General features: G+C 29.4%; 1 protein-coding gene across 6 annotated transcripts in view; it reads right to left on the reverse strand.

Annotated features, from left to right (window-relative positions):
• The window catches only part of LOC110660411 (uncharacterized), a 47,301-nt gene that overhangs the window by 23,828 nt on the left and 3,302 nt on the right, over positions 1-20,171 (reverse strand). For all 6 annotated transcript variants that reach the window (XR_009147665.1, XR_009147667.1, XR_009147666.1 and 3 more), the window contains exons 2-5: positions 19,581-20,036; positions 16,070-16,798; positions 14,021-14,860; positions 13,466-13,923 (exon numbers count right to left, since the gene is read on the reverse strand). Coding sequence is in view for 3 of the 6 variants with exons in the window: in XM_058144251.1 (XP_058000234.1) it covers positions 13,466-13,923; positions 14,021-14,860; positions 16,070-16,798; positions 19,581-20,036 (2,483 nt within the window). In the remaining 3 variants the exon portion in view is untranslated. The remainder of the gene's footprint in view (positions 1-13,465; positions 13,924-14,020; positions 14,861-16,069; positions 16,799-19,580; positions 20,037-20,171) is intronic.

Genomic DNA, 20,171 nt, shown 5'->3' on the forward strand with positions numbered 1-20,171 from the left:
CCTTGAAGAAATTATGTTCTCAGTTTCAGTCTTGATCAGTACTAGAATGTGAGTCATGTCAGTTTACTAAGCATCATCCTTTACCTTTTGTGCCTAAAGTCAATAAATGAGCTTCATCCCCTTTTGAATTAGTTCATTTTGATATTTTGAGTCCTTGTTCTATTACTTTTAAACTTGGATTTAAATATTTTGTTACTTTTGTGGATGATTACTCTCGTGTTACATTGTTATATTTAATGATGAATCGTTTTGAGTTATTTTCTATCTTTAATGCTTTCTGTGTTGAAATTAAACATCACTTTAATAGTTCTGTACGTATACTAAGAAGTGATAATGCTAAAAAATATTTTTCTGCGCACTTTCAGACCTATATGACTCAAAATGGTATTCTTCACCAGTCTTCCTATGTTGATACACCATCTCAAAATGATGTTGCCAAAAGAAAAAATCGACATATACTTGATGTAGCTAGGACACTTCTTGTTCAAATGAAGGTACCTAAATATTTTTGGGCTGATGTAGTCTCTATAGCATATTTTTTGGTTAATTGCATGCCATCTTTTGTCCTTGATGGGGACATTCTTTATACTATTTTATTTCCATCTAAGTCATTGTTTCTTATTGAACCTGAAATTTTTGGCTGCACTTGTTTTGTGCAAGACGTTCGTCCGCAAGTTTCTAAAATGGATCCAAAGTCCTTTAAATGTGTATTTCTTGGATACTCGCGGCTCAAAAAAGGAGACGGGTGTTTTTCTTCAATTCTTAATCGTTACATTGTTTCTGCTGATATTACATTTTTTGAGTCTACTCCATTATTTTCTCAAACATCTATGTATGAGAATCAGGGGGAGGATGATGACCTTTTAGTTTACATTATTAAACAAAATCTTCCTCCTCCTCCTCCTCCTCCTTTTGTCCCTATCTTAGTCTTAGTCAGACTTCCTATTGTTCATATTTATTCGAGGAGATTGCCGACTCCAGACTTAGATGCTCTACCATATTCATCGTCGGAAGATCCAGTTACTACTATTGATCATGATCCTACTTTAGATCTTTCCATTACTCTTCGCAAAGGTAAACGTGTATGTACCTACTCTATTTCTTCTTTTATTTCTTATAATCATTTGTCTTCTTCTTCTTGATGTTTTGTATCTCTTTAGATTCTATAAAAATTCCTAAAACAGTCATTGAGGCATTATCTCATGGTGTGCCTGTAATATCCATCCCTAAACTATAGAGATGGATAAAACTTGAAAAACTGACAAAGTCTCCCTTGAAAACATGGCTTATTAAGCTCAAGATAACCTGATGAAAACACAGTAGTGAGCAGTATGCTTCTAACGTTAATTATGAAGTTTACCAAGATTGTCAAATTTACCAAAAATGGCTATCAACTGACCAAGAATATCAAGATTAAAAGAATATATCTATAACCCAATAATCAATCATGAATATCCCTAAACATACATATACAAAATAGTCCCAAAAAAAAATCACAATCCACCCATGAAGTAGGTTGACCTGACCTCCATTAGACTTGGTAAAGCGAGGAGAGGACAAGCTATTAAAATAAGCATTGCTAGAATTGGGATCGCCAAATGAATATGAAATGTTAAAAATAAAACTATATCAACTCAATGAGCGAATAAATAAATAACAAATGGAGAATAAATAAGGTTTTTGTACTTAATAGTACCAGTTCTACTATGCTAAAATAAGTCAGCTGAATAAATATCATATAATTCATGATCTGAGCTAAATAAAAATTTATGCTATAAAAATATTACTAAATTAAAGTTATTGGAATAATATAAAATCTATAATATCTTCATACACTCGAAATATGTTTAATGTAGATAATGCTAGCATCTCAAGCGTATATAATAAACTCTGACGACAGCCTGAGAGTAATGCTAGCATCTTGGGTTCTATGATGACACTATCGGCCCAAGAGCAATAAAAATACTGGTTATATACATGTGCAGAGTTACCCCCAAAGGGCGACTACCTGATATACGCCCCAAAGGCTATCTGTATATCAAGCGCTGTTCCAAAGACAATATAAATACAAGCTAAGTTGGAATAATATCATCCGTCATCGATGTGCTATCTATTCTGTGCATATATTGAGTGTACTTGATCATTTATTCAGCTGTGCTTCTAAATCTCATTTTCTTTAATAATAAATACATAATTACCATTATCCATTCCCATTTTTGCATAAAGAAAAATAACATACAAAAATATACATTTAATGAAAATTACTAGTGTTAAATATTTGTCCGCTCATCTGGTATTGGAGATAATGATGAATTGAAAGGGAAAGATCTAACTGACAAAGATGTTCCTAGAACCTACATCTGGAGCAGGATTTCCTACAGAAAATTATAGCAAGAAATTAGAGTTTAGGAACGAAGCTATAATTCTGAAATGCTATCAAGGTGCCTAATATGCAAGAATTGTATCCTAAAATTCTAAAGAAATTCTGGCAACATTCCAGCATAAATTGGACATTCCCCTAGTTTTGCAAAGCTTCAAGGAGTCTCAACAATAGCACAACATAATTTAATATAACACCCATCCAAAGCCTGTATAATTATATAAATTTTTCTACCATATTCCCCCTTTTATACACCTCCGTACATTTTCATTTTTAATATTCCTTTCTTCTCCTTTCAAAATTACAATTCCATGGGCTATTTGTGATGATCAAAATTTCCAATTTTCCTCTCATTCTTAACACAAAATGAAATATCAGATTTGAAAACAAAGTTCATCGATTTTATGTAGGAAGATATGTACATTCATTTGTATTAATTAAGTTCTTATTCTCAATATGAAAATTGGCTAGAGTTCACTCATACTATTTAACCAACAAATTCTACATTTATATGAAAATAGATTGGCATTTAATTTAACATTAAAGGGGAAAACTGCAACAAGATATCACTTACCCAATGCCAATCGCAGTCGAAGAATACTGAAAACAGAAGAATAGAAGAATTTGGGATGGGCATCACATGCTGCCTTCTTACTACCACCTTATGTCACTCATTTACCACTATTTTTCCTCTCCCTTTATCTTCTTTCACACTTAGCTTACACAATTTCAGCTTAAATAATTTCAAGTTAGAACTTATTGGGACTAGGAAATGAAGTGGGTTTAATTATTGGTCTTAGTTGGACTAAAAACTTAACCAAGGAAGGAAATCTCAATCAACTACCATTTTATTCAACTACTAGCTTTGATTAGGGTAATGGGAGAATTCAATAACAATTGAAGGAGGCCAGGGATGTTGCTGGTTGGCTCTAACGGCATTGAAAATGCCAAAATCCAAGAGGAACAGCGACAACAGCTCTTCTATTTCCTACTTGTATTTTGTTGTTTGGTTGGAATGGACAAAATCAACTCTAATTGAAGCGACAAGGGAGTTTAGTAGTGGTTGTTACAGCCTCAAATAGACCAAAATCAGTAAGGATGAATGAAATTCTCACAAGAAATTGCTGGATTTTAGAGAGCAGTTGTGGCTCCTCTCACTCGTTCTCTTGCGTTCTGTAAAGAGAAGAAAATGATGACTGGTTTCTTCCATCATGGGGCTGCTGTTAGAGATGAAAAGATGTTGGTAAGGATAGGATTTGGCTAGAAATTGAAGGGTTGGGCAGCTGCTGCGATTACCTTTCCTCTATTTCCAATTCTCGATTCCTCTTCCTATCTGCCCTTTTCCATTTTTTTTTAATTCCTTTTCCTATTACTTTTCTTCTTTACAGGTTTCTAGAGCATTCTCCAGTAGCCCAAAATCTTTTCTTTTATTATTATTATTATTATTATTATTATTATTATTATTATTGTTGTTGTTGTTGTTGTTGTTGTTGTTATTATTGTTGTTTTAAAGCAGGGTATGACAGTGCCGCTATAAAAGAGAAAATGAAGGCCTTAGATACAAATGATGCATGAAAACTGGTGCCTTTGCCCACTGGAAAGAAGGCTATTAGAGGGTTTTTTTCAATAAAGATGAATCCTAATGGTTCTATAGCCAGATTAAAAGCACGTCTTGTAGCAAAAGGATACACTTAAACATATGGGGTGGATTATTCTGATACTTTTTCTCCTATAGCTAAACTTGCTTCAGTTCGATTGTTCATCTCCCTAGCAGCTATATATGATTGGCCTTTGCACCAATTAGATATAAAGAATGCCTTTGTTCATGGTGATCTTCAAGAGGAGGTATATATGGAGCAACCACCAGGGTTTGTTGCTTATGGGGAGTTGGGTAAAGTTTGCAGACTTTGAAAGTCTCTTTATGGCTTGAAACAAAGTCCTCGAGCTTGGTTTGGGAGATTCAGTGAAGCAATATAGGATTTTGGTGTGTAAAAGAGTAAGTGTGATCATTCGGTGTTTTATAAGCAATATAAGGCTAGCCTAATTTTACTAGTAGTGTATGTTGATGATATTGTTATCACTGGGAGTGACTCTGAAGGTATTTCATCCCTTAAACACTTTCTTCAAACCCAGTTTCAAACAAAAGACTTAGGCCTACTCAAGTATTTTTTGGTATTGAAGTTATGAGAAGAAAGGTATCTCCGTGTCTCAGTGGAAGCATATTCTTAATCTATTGACAGAAACTGGGAAATTAGGTGTTAAGCCTTACAACGCGCCAATGACCCCGAATCTGCAACTTGGAGCTGAGGATAGTAAGCTATTTGAAGATCCAAAAAAATATAGGAGATTGGTAGGTAAATTGAACTATTTTACAATAATTCGTCCTGATGTTGCATACTCAGTCAGTGTGATAGTCAGTTTATGTCTTTCCCAACTCTTACTCATTAAGAAGCTTTGGGATAAATTTTGTGGTATTTGAAGGGAGCTCCAGGGCGAGGCTTATTATATAGTAATCGTGGGCATTTGAATATTGAATATTTTTCAGATGTAGACTGGGCAAGTTCTAAGGCTGATAAAAGATCAACTACCGAATATTGTATCTTTGTTGGAGATAATTTCGTGTTATTGAGAAGTAAGAAATAGAGTGTAGTCTCTCGATCTAGTGTTGAATTAGAATACAAAACTATAGCATAATCAGTATATGAAATAGTGATTCTTCAATTATTAAATGAACTCTGAATGTCAACTTCATAATGTGGTAGTACGAAAAATCTCATTTGAATTAGCATAAACTTAAATCAAACGTAACCTTTAAATTAACATAATATAACTTCAGGGTAATTTTCACATGCAATTATTCAACTTTATGAGTTTTTCATAAAAGTCCCTAAATTTTAATTTTTTTTTTTTCATAAAAATCGTTGAATTTTAATTTGATTTCATAAAAACCATATTGATTGAAAATTAAAGGTTTTCAAGTTAATTTACTGATTTGTCAACTATTTTATAAATAAAATTATTAACTATTGACTACTGATGGGGAAGAAATGGAAAAAAGAAAGGGGTTTGATAACGAGGGAGGTAGCGGGATATGTTTTATTTATTCTATTTTTTTTAAAAAAAAAAACTAATAAAATAATATAATTTTATTTATAAAATAATTAACAAGTCAGCAAATTAACCTAAAAACGTTTAATTTCAATCGCAGTGACTTTTATGAATATTAAATTAAAGTTTAATAATTTTTATGAAAAAAATTAAAGTTTAATAACTTTTATAAAAACACTCATAAAATTGAATAACTGCGTGTGATATTTACCCTATAACTTTAATTTGCAAAGCATTTGACGGGCAGTCATTAATTTAGTGAATTCTAACCTTTAACTTTATGGCCTAATCACAAAAATAAATAAATAAATAAACCTTTTTCTGAAATTGCAATTTACTAAAATGTTTTCAATTTTGATAATTTAAGTTAAACAAATTGATTATAATTTGATAAAATTAAACTAAAATTAAGCTTCCAATTTTATCTGGTTGAACACAATTAGGCCTACAATTATAAATCTATGACATTAATTCTTATAATTTTGTTGACCAAAATTAACTCAAATCGGTAAAATTGAAAGTGTAATTTTAGTTGAATAAAATGGCAATAAATTAGTTAAAATGATAAAAATATATTAAGATCATTGGATTAAATTATAAATTAATTAAAAGATATGACTTTTTTCCATCATGAGGCTTAACTTTATTTATAATATAAAAATCTTTTAATTAAACTTATATTCCAATGATGACAATAATAATAACCTCTCACCTGGTTTGGTAGAAAGGCTTTTGAAAGGTCATATACAGGCAACATGAAAAATAGGTAAAAAAGCTATGTGATGTAGATCAAGAGAAATAACTTCTGAAGATTGAAAGAGAGAGAAACTGATTTTATAGAGAAATTAATTCTCAAAATTTTATTTAATTCTCAATAATTATCATAGCAATCAACTCCAATAACAAAATATAAAAACAAGACAAAACAAACGTCCTAGATAATAATAATAATAATATGGTAATTTACAATTTAGTCAGGGATGTGTAAAAAGATAAAAGTTCTGATAGTATAAACTGCTCCATGGCTTTGGGCTGCTTCTAATTTATACTGCTAGCATCTTAAAACAAAACTGATGCAAGTTAATTTTCAGGATTGAAAGTAAGCATAAATCACCTGTTTTTTGTTATCCTACAACTTCTGTTTTTCCATTACCAAGAAAGAGATTGAAATTTAAGTTTGAATACAGGAATAGAAATAGAATGTCCTAGTACAAGAGACGGCAGCATTGAACTTGATTAACAAGAACAGGGCCTCCCCATGGAATTCTTGAAGATGCCGGAAATCTTTCAAGAACCAGAGCAAAAATACAACTATCGCAACCTGCCACGTCCAGTACATTGGCATGCCTTTGCTGATCTTCATCTTACATATCTAACACTTCCTGCTGTGAGTCACAGTTTTTAAAGGTCATGAAAACAGAACAAAATGTTTCGTGAATAAAAAATTAGAAAAAAAAAATCATCAGTGTTAAATTTGAAGCACATTAGAAACCGATTCTTGTGCTATCAAGAACTTGCAGTTTGGGAACATTCATGATACCTGAATGAAAGACTTCAGCCATAAGAGAACCAATTCACCATATACCCTCAAAAGGAAAATTAAGTCTGATCTGTGGCAACTCACATGGAACATCAGCCTCATTGGAGCTCACGCATATGAACGCTGGCCTTCCCTATTTCTTCAGCATTCTGAGAAAACGATATTGACAGCAAAGAATGTTACGACAACCAAGTCAAATGCAAAAGGGGAAATAAATTAATATTTAAAAGAACTATGACACTGTGAATTTTGAAAATAAAGTATTATCACGAAAAGTTCATGGACTGTTAGTAACAGTCCTCTCAGTAAAAAACGTGTGTAGTCTATGCATAAATTGGTGAAATGATTTAAACACATGATGGAGATAGAATGAGATGATTTTATTTTGTCAGTACATACCGTATGTGCAAATAATGCTTCAATGGTGTTATTGAGGCTGCCTTCCCATTCCCATTCATATTTATGTTTCCCGGTTTGAACTCGCCATAGCTTTGGAGTGCTTAAAACTTCTTTAGCAAAAATCTTCATATTGGGACATGCTCTGATGATCACGTCCTCCAAGGATGGGAAATTGAAGGCAGGATTACCAGAGCAAAAGCTTGTGAGGCGTGGTAGATCATGAAGCTCCAAATATTGTAGTTGACTGAAGCAAATCTCTTCTTCTTCATCATCTGTTTCACTCGCTACAATTTCTTGCATCATTTCACATTTCCCTACCTTCATTCTTCTAAGTTGCACAAGACTTCTAGATGTAATTGAAGTCATTAGATTTATTAGACCTTGGCAATTTGATACCTCCAGAGTTGTTAAATTTTCGAAAGAAACCGTGAATGGAAGTAAAATTTTCAATCTGCCACAATCCATTGCTTCTGTCTCCAGATATTGAGAAGCTGGGACTTGCTGGGAGTCTTTTTCCATCAGATGCTTGAGCATTGGCACCTTACATGATTCGGGATGTACTTGCTCACCAATGTTTGCTTCATGAAATGTTTTTTCTTCAAATGAAGCATCTCTCAAAACAAGTTTCTCCAGATTGATTAAAATTTTAAAGAAATCAGTTGGCAAAAGTTCACATCCACCAGGATAACATGCCAGCTCAATGCCTTTCAGTCCAGACAAGAACACGGATTGAAATTTTTCTGGCCACATATCCTTCATGGTTTTCCATTCCACTTTCAATTCTTCTAAGCTTGGGATTGCAACCTAGGAAAACAAATAAACAAGAATCAATAAACAATACAGGATGGCAAATTTAGAAATGGAATAAAAATGGATTAGAATGTCTAAATCCCAAATTGCTATTCCAATGTTAACAAATTTTTTAAAAAATAAACTTTTGCCCACGGGTTGGCCGTATAATCACTATTAGTATATTATTTAATTGAATAAAGATAATAAGATATGATTATATGGATTTTCTTATATATTATACTTAATTTATTTAAAATGTTAATTTTAAGAATAACTTGTAAAAAAAAATTGTGAAACATAAAAAATAAATACGAAGATAAATATAAATTAAAAATGAAAATAAAGAATAAATAATAACATACTAATAAAATATATAAAAATAATTTCTTATAAGATGAAGATTACCTTAGTTATCTTTTTCTAATGCCTTAATTATGAAAATATCATTTGGTAGATATGAGAGAAAAATTTCATTGGACATCATATTTTACATTTATATTAGGAGGTGATTAATTTAATTTTTAATGTATGATATTGGTTTATATAATTTATAACTATAACTTTGATATTTTCTAATATTAATTAAATTGTAACTATTGTCATAATTTTGTTTTTATTATAACGAATTACGGATAAATTTTGATAATTGTCCATGAACTTATCTAGTTGTAATATTATAATCCCTTAAGTTAAAAATGTAACATAAAACCCTATTAACTTTCAAATTTTGCACAGTAAAATCTCTCTAACCTCCAATTACCAGTTTTTCAGTTAGACGCTTACCTGGACAGTTCCAGCATAGAACTTAGTTAGTATTTCTCTTTTCTCTCTCAAGCCATGTGTAAATTGAATCATTTTTCTCTTTATAGACAGAATAATTTTTCATGCGTAAAGAGAATAATTTTACACTTTGCATAAGAGATGAAAGAGAAATATTGACTAAGTGCCATGCGGGAACTACTTACATCAATTTTTAACTAAAAAATCAGTAATTGAAAGTCAGAAAAATTTTATTGTGCAAAATTTAAAAATTTAGAGGATTTTAAGTTACATTTTAAAGTTAAAGGACTGTAGTGTTACAACTACATAAGTTCAGAGATAGTTGTTGAAATTTATCTAACGAATTAAGTATGTAATTTTATGATTATAGTGGAAAGTAAAAAGGTTGCTTTAGTTTATATAGTTTATTGCTATGACCCTTAGTTTTCTTAGGTTGCTTTAGTTTATATAGTTTATAGTTAATATTAATTAAATTATAACTATTATCATAATTTTTTTTATTAAATATCTTATAGGTCAATTAATATTTACATGTCACTACATATTATCAAGTGATATTGTAAAATTATTAAGAGAATAGGGGTAAAATGGATAAATAAAAGGAAAAAATCTAAAAGAGTGCCACTTGTAAGTATATTTTGAGACCAGCTTCATTATATTTATATAGATATAAATATATAGATAAACATAGATAGATAATTAGATAATTTTCACCGCAATCTTACATGCTATACTTGAAGTACATAAATTTTCACATGAGTTCAAGTTATAATGATTCCTTTTATATATCATTTAAGAATTCCATTTCCAGATTGAATCAAATGTGACTCATAGATACTAAAAAACCACAATGTTTGTTAAAATTAAAAAGAAAAAAAAAAAAAACTGACCTCGCCACCAAAAAAAGCAGCCATGGAAATATCGACATCTCTCTTGTAAACAGATTCTTCACTTCCCTCAACAATCACGCTTGAATCTTGTTCATAGCGAAATGCCGAAGAAAATAATTCCATCTTTGGACAGTCAACCACATCAATTTTTTTCAAGGATGGGCATTTCAGAACCTCTCTTGCAGAATAAAAACATGACAAGTTGGGCAAACACTCGATACTAATGGAGTGCAATAATGGAAATATGGTCCTGTCCCTTCCTATTTCATCGTCTGCTTCTTTCCTGATGATATGTTCCACCATTCTACATCTTTTTACTTCCATATGTCGGAGATTTACAAGACCCAAAGCCATGGACAGAGTAAATATATTAGCCAAGTTGCTGCAATTATGAACTTGCAGCAATTCTAGGTTTTTAAAGCTCAAAAATCCTTGAGGATCCTTGTTCCACACATGCCTCAAACTAGGCAAATCAATTAACCGCAATTCATTTAAATTACTCGTTAGCTGAAGATGACCTACATCGGCATTTAGCCCTTCTAAATCAAACAACTCTTCAACTGAATCACATTTTTCTACAGCCAGCTCTTTCAAATTGTACCTCGCGTGCTTCAGTAGATTTGATGATATGGCATTTGAGAAAAATGCACACTCGTCCACCACCAAACTTTTTAAATTCTCCAAGCGCTTGAAAGGAAATTGACAATTCCAATTTTCTTTTAACATCGGAAAGTTGGAGAGTTTCACATGACTGATGCCTTCAAATCCAATCTACAAATCCAAAATACTGCATTAGCGGAGAATAACAAACAAGCATTTAAATACATACATTTAACCAAACATATTAGCCACCTATGACACAGATCAATAGCGAGAAAAATACGATCTGGTAAATACATACCGCTTTCTCATACAAATGTTCAATGGTGGCATTGAGATCTCTTCCCCAATGAAATTTGCTCCACGCCACTTCTACACTCTGTAGCTTTGGCGTGCTTAACACTCCAGGACTGAAAATCCTCAAGTTGGGGCATTTAACAACAATTACTTGTTCCAAAGATGGGAATTTGAGAGTGTAACTGCCCAAACAGAAGCTTGTGAGGCTCTGTAAATTTTCAAGTTCTAATGTTTTCAATTTGGTGAAAACAATCTCTTCCGTTGTTTCGTGGTGTTTACCTCCTACTATTTCAATCAACATATCACAAGAATTTACAGTCAATATCTCAAGTTGAACCATACTTTTGGCTGCTGTTGATGTCACCATATTTTTCAATCCATTGCAATTACTAACTTCAAGAGTTGTTAAATTTTGGAAAGTTGCAGATGATGGTGCTAAATTAATCAAATCACCAAGATTGTTGAGCTTTAAAGCTCTTATCCGTGAGGGTGTAATAGTATCTCTCTGGTCACCACCGAGTCCTTTTAATACAAAAAGCTCCTTGAGAGAAGAGTCGCGGACTCCAAGTTTTTCAAGATTGGGTAATTTTGGAAGGAAACGAAATAGAGAAGCACAAGATTTGTTTGGAAAGGAGCGCAGCCCAACAACTTTTAGTTTGGAAAAGAACTCTGTTGGGAATTCAGATTGCAACAGCATCATGACAGATTTGCTGTGTAATGACAACTCCTCCAATTTGGGAAACATCTGCATTTCAAAAGCAAGTAGGAGATTAAATCCAAGATACTAATGAATCATTGAGGGATTGAAAATATATAAGTAGCTGTATACTCGTCCATTGCCGGGATTTTTTTTATAATTTTAAAATATTTAATCAATTAATATTTTTAATGAATAAATATTTATTGATAAATTTAAGAAATGGAAAAACTTTAAAACATAATTATTTTTTCTAATTTTTTAATTAATTAATATTTTAAACACGTCATTCTAAAAAAATTCATTTAATTTTTTCTGTCAATAATTTTTTAAAAAAAATCAAATAATTAATGGGTAAAAGCAACATTTTATACATATGATATGAACGACTCCAAACGGTTATGAAAAAATTAAAGAAATATTGAATAGTAACATAACGAAGCCGATTAATATAATTAATAAAATTAAATATGTATTAATTGGTTTAAAATTAATGAGTAAATAAAAATTATTTCATTAAATAAAGAAGAAAATTCAGGTAAATATAATTCAGGTAAATAAAATATTTATAACATACATTTAGTATGCTATTTATATTTTATTATAATAAAAAAATTTGGTATAATAATTAATAAGTAATTTAGGTAAGTAAGAAAGAGAATGACCAATTCTCTGTAATTTTTATAATATAATTTTCAATTTTTACTGATATAATTATTAAATTTTTATAATAAAATGAAATAGCTAAAAATTTAAAAAGCATTTAAAAAAGAAATTTATAAAAATTTAGGAATTAAAATTAGTTAAATATATCGAGCAATATTCTCTTCATACCAAAATTATTTTAATATTAATAAAATTTTTTATGATTATAAAAATTACCCACCTTATAATTTTAATGGTCTCTCCTTAATACAAACAAGATCTATATAGATAAAATATACAAAGGAATTGTGAAAATGAAAAAAAAATCCATGATTAAAAATATATGCATGCTTTAAGATGTACATTAAAGAAAAAATAATATTAGTTATATCTTTAATAAATTAAAAAATAATATAATAAATTTAATTACTGGGACACTGATTGGCAATTAATTATTAAATAAAATAATTATTTAAACTATAAAATTTGAGATAATAATGACAATAATAAAAATACTTAAAAGACTATAAATACTTATTAAAAAAAAGAAATAAATACTTAACATATAAATAAGTTAATTTATAAATGGTTAGCGCCGCATGAAAGTTTCAAGGAAAATTTTACCTACTTTAGATAGATAGATAGATAGATTGAGTCACAATCACTCGAACTCAATTAATATTATTCTTTATATAAAAAAATGAAATTAAAAAAAGGCAATATGATAAAAAAAAAATAAGAGCATTTAACACTGATGTTACTAAACTATACTTCTAATTTCATCTCAATAAAAAGATAATTAGGAGAAGCACAATCAACTACCAAAAGAAAAGAAGAATAAACACAATCAGCTAATGGCATAGATGCCACTATTTGTTTTTGTACTTCAATTATGTAATTTCTATTATATTCATTAATATAACACTAACGCTGCGTAAAATTCGCATCCTGTTCTTGTTTGCTTCCTTTGGAATAAGAAGAGTCAAATAACAAGAGTTACGTTATACCACTTAAAAATGGAGATTTTATGCATTTTTAGGTAATTAAACCTTGTGATGTTTGAGAAAGGAGTAAACACACTAACCTTATGGCTAAAAGGGACATCGAACTCTTCCTTGTCTTGTCTTTGCTCCCTCCCTTCACCATTTCCTTTTGGTTTTTGTTCCCGTAGTAGTGTGGAAAAGAATGTCTTCATGCTTGGACAGTCATATATGCTCATCTTTTTCAATGATGGACATTCCAGATTACTACTTCTTGAACAAAAATTTGAAAATTTAGGCAAACATTCAAGGATCATGGACTTCAATGAGGGAAATATCATCTTATTAGCTTCCTCTACTTCTATTATTCCTTCCATCATGTTACAATATTTCAGCTCTACCTCTTGAAGTTGTGAGAGGCACAATGCCATTGACCCAGTAAATATATACTTCAAGCTGCTACAATTTTCAATTTGGAGCAATCTTAGGTTCTTGAAGTCCAAAATTCCGTGAGGATGCTTGTTCCATAACTGTCTCAGCATAGGTAGATTCATTAACTTCAATTCACTTAATCGAGGTAGCAGCCCATTATCAGAAGATAGCCCTTCCAAGTCAAATACTACTTCTAGTGAATCACTGTCCGTTACATTTATCCGTCTCAATTTGTTCAAGAACTGTAACAAATGGGCCGATATGGCATTGGAAGTAAATGTACATGTGTCCACGGTTAGGCTTTCTACATTGTGGAAGTGCTTTCCTTGGATTTTGCCATTCCAGAGCTCAGGAAACTTGGATACATGAAAATCTGTGCCAACCTTCCAATCACAAAAGATAGCATTATTCAAAAATACGTCATGGACGGATTTTGATTTTGTCAGTATGGAAAAATAAGGAATGTAGAAGAACAGATACCTGCATATTTGTTAACTGACATGCCATGGTCGCATTAAGGTTTCCTTCCCAATGTTGTTTATCTGCAAATTTGTTCAGTCGTATTCCCCGTAGCTTTGGTGTGATTAAGAAACCTCCAGAGAATTTCTTCATCCGATAGCAATATTGGACAATAACGATTTCCAAAGATGGAAAATTGAAGACGTGATTCCCTGTGCAAAAGCTGGTGAGACTACTTAAACCACTAAGTTCCAAATATTTCAATTTGCAGAAAATAATTTCATCCTCATTATGATCTCCATCGCTTGCTACTATTTCTGTCATCGCTTGGCAACATCGTATGATCATTTTGGAGAGTTGAACCATATTTTTGGCTGTGGATGCCATTAACAAGTTTTTCAACCTTCCACATGAATCCACTTCAAGAGTTGTTAGACTGAGGAAAGATGATGATGACGGTGCTACGTTGATCAAACTACCGCAATCACTTACTTTCAGAGTCTGAAGACATTGAAGAAGCGGTTGTACTCGGGAATCTTGATTCCAAATACACTTCAAATTATTAAGAAAGAGTAACTCCAAGTTTTTCACGCGTGTAAGTATTCTGGCAATAGCATGTTCCTCCTCCCCAACAAGTCCTTCACGTGAGAATAACTCTTCTAAATAAGAGAATGATACAGAAATTTTATCCAGATGGGACACTCTTTTAAGGAGAAGGATTAGAAAAGGACGTGATTCATCCCGCAGAGAGAGCAAGTTTAGAACTCTGAGTTTGGAAAAACACTGAAATGGCAATAAACCATGTTGTATCGCACTCAAGTCCTTGTGCTCCAATGTCAATTCCTCCAATTTGGGACTAACCTGAGAGAGAAGAAAAAAGTTTGTGTTAAATTTGTATATATTAAAAAAAAATTGATATATATGAAATTATAGTTAAAATAAATTGCATAAAAGTTAAAGAGTTATGTAAAAATAATTATTTAGCACCAAAAATAGTTTGAGTTTTATCGTTCAATTGCATGGAAAATTTATGAACGGATAAAAATACCTTTGGTCTTTTATATTATTTATTAAAAATTTTAATGTTAATTAAATTTTGATAATTTATAATTATTAATAGAAGTTTTTTATTATAATTTTGTACAAACTGAACAACTAATTCTAAATTACATAAAAATTCTATTTATATAAAAAAAAATTATTAGTATAATTTTTTTTTATATAAAAATTAGAGAGTTGTAATATACATAAAAGCAAATAATTTTGTTGTAATTAAATCGCTTACTACCATTTCAATCCCACTAAAAGGAACTAATTGGTATCCCTTTTAATCCAATGAAATGAATATATGACCAAATTTTTTTATTTTGAAGATATCGTAATTATTTATCTTTTTAAAATTATTAACTTATATATACACATGTATGAAATGAATTTTCACTGTTGAAAAAATTTTTAAAAAAAAAAACCTTAAAATTAGATTATTAATATTGAGAAACTGCCATATATGATGGATATGACTTTGTACTAATAAATGATGTCTCAAACAATAAGTTTTTTGGTTTATATAAATTTTATTAAATAATTACATATTGTTTTGTAATACTAAAAAATAAAATTATATTTAATTAATATAATATATAAATAACACAAATCTAATTGTATTTATAATTAAATTGGTTAAACTATAAATTTATAATTTAACAAATATATATTATACGCAAAATGGAAGAATTCAAATTATGATAGTTTTATTGCCTTTAATTTTTAAAGTATTAAAAAAAGATTTATTACATATACAACGTACGTGAAATATAAATTTACTAATTTCTAATTACAAGATATTAGCCCAAATGCCTTAGATATTTGGATTTTTTTTTATATCTATTTAGGGAATGATTGAAATATAGTATAAAATAGAAGTGGAGTTAACCATCAGAATATGTGTTTTTCGACCTTCCTTTTATTTTCTTACAGATAAAAGAAAATTAACAAACAATTAATGTAGATCAAAATTTTTTAAGTAAATGCTTTTTAAGGAAGAATAGGAATTAAATTAATGGTTCATACCTTTCCCAAGAAAAAGAGAGGTTTTTGAATTGGGATGCTTTGTTGGCCCACTTCTTTCTTTTCTGAAATTTCTGAACCGAATTTCCTCACTTTGTGACAACTTCTCGCTTTCAAACATTTCAATTTCGGCCACTCAAAAGTATGTGTCCCTCCTGAATAGAAACTCCTTAGTTTTGGTAGATCTGAAAATATAAGAGTGTGTAACTGAGGAAAGATATTTTTCAGATCTACACCTTCTTCCTGTGCAACTATCTCCTCCACTTCCTCACACAATCCTAATTCAAGCTTTTCAAGTTTCAAAAGACCTTGGGCTATGGAGGCTGGAAAGATATTTTTCAGGACATTACACCATACAACATAAACTGATTTCAGATTTTGCAAAGTGAAAACTCCTTGTGGATCCTTACTCCATATATGCTTCAATGAGTGACAACCAGCTATATGCAAATCTCTTAGCTCAAATGCTGCAGCAACATTTACTTCTTTAACATTGTACCCTTGAAGTTGATATATCTCTCGCACTGAATCACACCGTGATAAATCCAACTTCTCTAATCTCTGGAATCTTTCCAAGACAGCCAATGGAAAAACAGTCACTAGTCTTGAGCAAGAATTAATTGACAATGATTTCAGTTTGCAGAAGGAATCAGCTGCCAGTTGGTTGTGCCATATATTTTTCAAGTTATTCATATGGTCTATGTACAGTACCTCCAATTTAGAGAAAGAAACCTGCAATAACAAATATACTTACTTGGTATTGTGACATTCCAAGAAATTCAGAATAATCATAATTAGGCAAACATGTATCCTTCCGAAAGAAATCAAAGTGGTTAGTGGAGTGGTGGCCTATCATAATAATATTATAATATTACCTTATAATATAATAATATCGTAGTAATATTAACATTTCTAGAAAAGGATTTCAAAATTATAATATTACCTTCTTTGATTATAAATAATTTTTTATGTAATATAATAATTGTTGTGTTCAATGAATTTATGGAAATATAAAAATAAAGTGAAATGAATTAACCTAAAAATGCATAAGTTGCGCAATTTGTTACACGGTTTCATAATATATATATAGGCAAAAGAAGATTTAAAAGAAAAATCAACCACCGAGATGGATATACAAAACTGGGAATTGACCAAAACTCAAAGCAAGCCAAGAAAATCAAAGGAAGTGGAGCAATGAAACCAAAACAAAGATGAAAACCAGGAAAAATAGAGAGTCCAAGAACTTAAAAAACAATCCACACAAAACATAATTTTCATTTGTGATTAACATATTTTACATTTTAACAGTTGATTTTACTATTCCATTTGCGCTTTATTTTTTTTATGATTAATATTTTTACAATTTAGCTCTTGAATTCACTATTCCATTTGCGTAGATATGCGTGTTAAAGTTCAATTCAATCATACGAGTGAATTAAAAATTAATAATTTCTTTAAATATTCAAACAATAATAATGTTAATTTTATACCAAATACCCTATAAATATTTTATACGTGATATTGTAGTTTGACTCTAAATTATATTTAATTAAATATTTACTTTTGAAAATTATTTAAAAATTTTCTCAAAATTTGACACACATAATATAAATTGAATTGCTTACTAAAATTCAATCAATCAGAAAATTTATCACTTGCTATTTGTATCCATTCTAAATTTAATTATATATATATATATATATATATATATATATATATATATATTACTAGAAGTCATTTAATTTTATATGTATTTAATTGATAAATATATAAAAATATATTTTTATTAATAATTTATTTTTTAAATTTAGTAATAATTTAAACTATTTATATTTTAGTTTTAAAATATAATATTTCAAATTTTATAAATAAAATTATAAATTGTATTTTTATATTTAATTAATATAAAAAATTTAAAAAATAAAACTCAATATATAAAATTCAATCTTGTAAAACAAGGATATTAATTATCAGAATTTAAATCTAAACTCATCTAAATTTGATAATAAGCATCTTGAAATCATTCTATCATGCTGGATCGAATTAAGTATTCGAAAATACCTAATTTATTGTCATTCTATATTTACAACCAATTTAAAATAACTCAAATTCAAATGATTTATAAAATTGAAAGCAAATACAATATCCTGTAAAATGCAAAAATAACTCGTTTGCGTTTGGTTCAATTCAACTCAAATTAACCTGATGTTTAAATTGATAAAATTTATTTTGAAATTTCGAAACAATCTAAACCAATTAAATAATTTAAAATATTTGTAATTGAAAATGGCCCGTTACAAATTCTGATTAATCGAAACAATCTAAACCAATTAAATAATCTAAACCAATTAACGATTCTTCTACTGATTCATAAAGATTAATTCTGATTCTCTCAAAAAAATTTTAAACAAAAACCAAAATTTTAATTAATCTAATTTTCAGGTAAATCAACTGAATATGTTAAAATGAATTCAGATTTGATAAATTCAAACACTGATTTATAATTTCCTTTAGGGTAATAAAATGAATTCATTTTAGATTGACTCACTTAATGCATTAGAATCACCAATTTTATTTTAGCGTTTAAATTTTTTTTATTTTTGTTTTCTTGCATATTATTATGTTAAATAATACTCTTACTGGCATCATTTTCATCTAATTAAATTTGAAATTCATCCAATGAATAATTCGAATCATTTGTTCTATAATAATAATAATAATAATAATAAAATAATTTACGCGTTTTAAATTCTTTCCATATTTATTTCGATACACATATATCAATTAAAATACAAATATAATAGTTTAAGTGCTAATATGCTTTTATTTATAATTTATAATCTATAATATATTAAAATAAAAAGGGTGAATAATGGAATGAAAAAAAAAATTATATTATGCCCATGTATGATTCAGTATTGACTATTATTTATTTTAATAATATTATATTATATGCAAAAAATTACAGCACAATTTATAAAAAATATTAACATATATAAAAGAAAATACTTCCATATGCATATTGAAAAGTTAAAGAGCGGCATTGACTCTAAAGTTTTTTTTTTTTTAAATCAAAATTTTTTTCACAAATTATAATATTTTATTTTATTTTTATATTTTTTTAATATAAAAAATACACGAACACACAGACCGTTAATAAGAATAAATCACTATTAAAACCATAATAATTTTAAGATAATTTTTATTTTTATATAACTCAGGACATACTCCACACACGCAATTTTGCATTGAGTAGTGTATTTTCCAGTCTCACTTTATGGCCGGACATGTAAACAAGCCCTATATTTTCCAAATAAAATTATTTAAATCGAAAGAAAAGAAAAAGGAATTCCTAAAATCACTTGTGCAATTAAAGTTATAACAAAAATTCTATAATTTTAAACAACGAGTCAAAACTTATGAAATTATTATACTAATGGCAATATAAAAAATATTTTATGATCTCCACAGATGTATAATATAGTATATGCATACAGGAATAACAATTACGTACCATTTCATCAAACAGTGGTTGAATTTCAGTGTTACGTTTCGTCTCTGTTTTGGCGACGAAAGTCACCAATGCGCTGCATGCAAATATTTTTAATTCTCGAAGGCACTGAAATTCAATTGAATACCCAGTGCAGAATCTAGACAAGTGTGGAAGACCACAAAGTTGAAGGCTCTCCAGTTTTGAGAAGGCTGTCTTATTTATCCTCTCTTCCTCTTCTTCTTCTTCTAGTTCCTCTGTCAGCAATATCTCTTCCATGGAATTACAAAAGATTATCTTAAGGTTTTTAAGCTGCAAAAGACATTTAACAATTGAAGTTGTGAATAAATGCTTCAAATTGTCGCATTCATACACAATCAAACTCGTTAAGTTTGAACATCTTGCGGAAAGTTGGTCGTTCCATATCCTTTCACAAGCAATTGAGGTTAATTGCAAATCCTCCAAGTTGGGAAAAGAAACCTACAGATAAAACCATTCTTTTAAGCACAGCACTTACACTTTTACTTCTTTAAAAAATAAGATATAAAATAAAAGATTTTAGCTAGACAAAATTCTTAATAATAACCGTAACTTTGAATTCTAATGCTAAAACTG

Source organism: Hevea brasiliensis, chromosome 3 (genome assembly GCF_030052815.1).
Source record: "Hevea brasiliensis isolate MT/VB/25A 57/8 chromosome 3, ASM3005281v1, whole genome shotgun sequence".
Classification (NCBI taxonomy): Eukaryota; Viridiplantae; Streptophyta; class Magnoliopsida; order Malpighiales; family Euphorbiaceae; genus Hevea; species Hevea brasiliensis.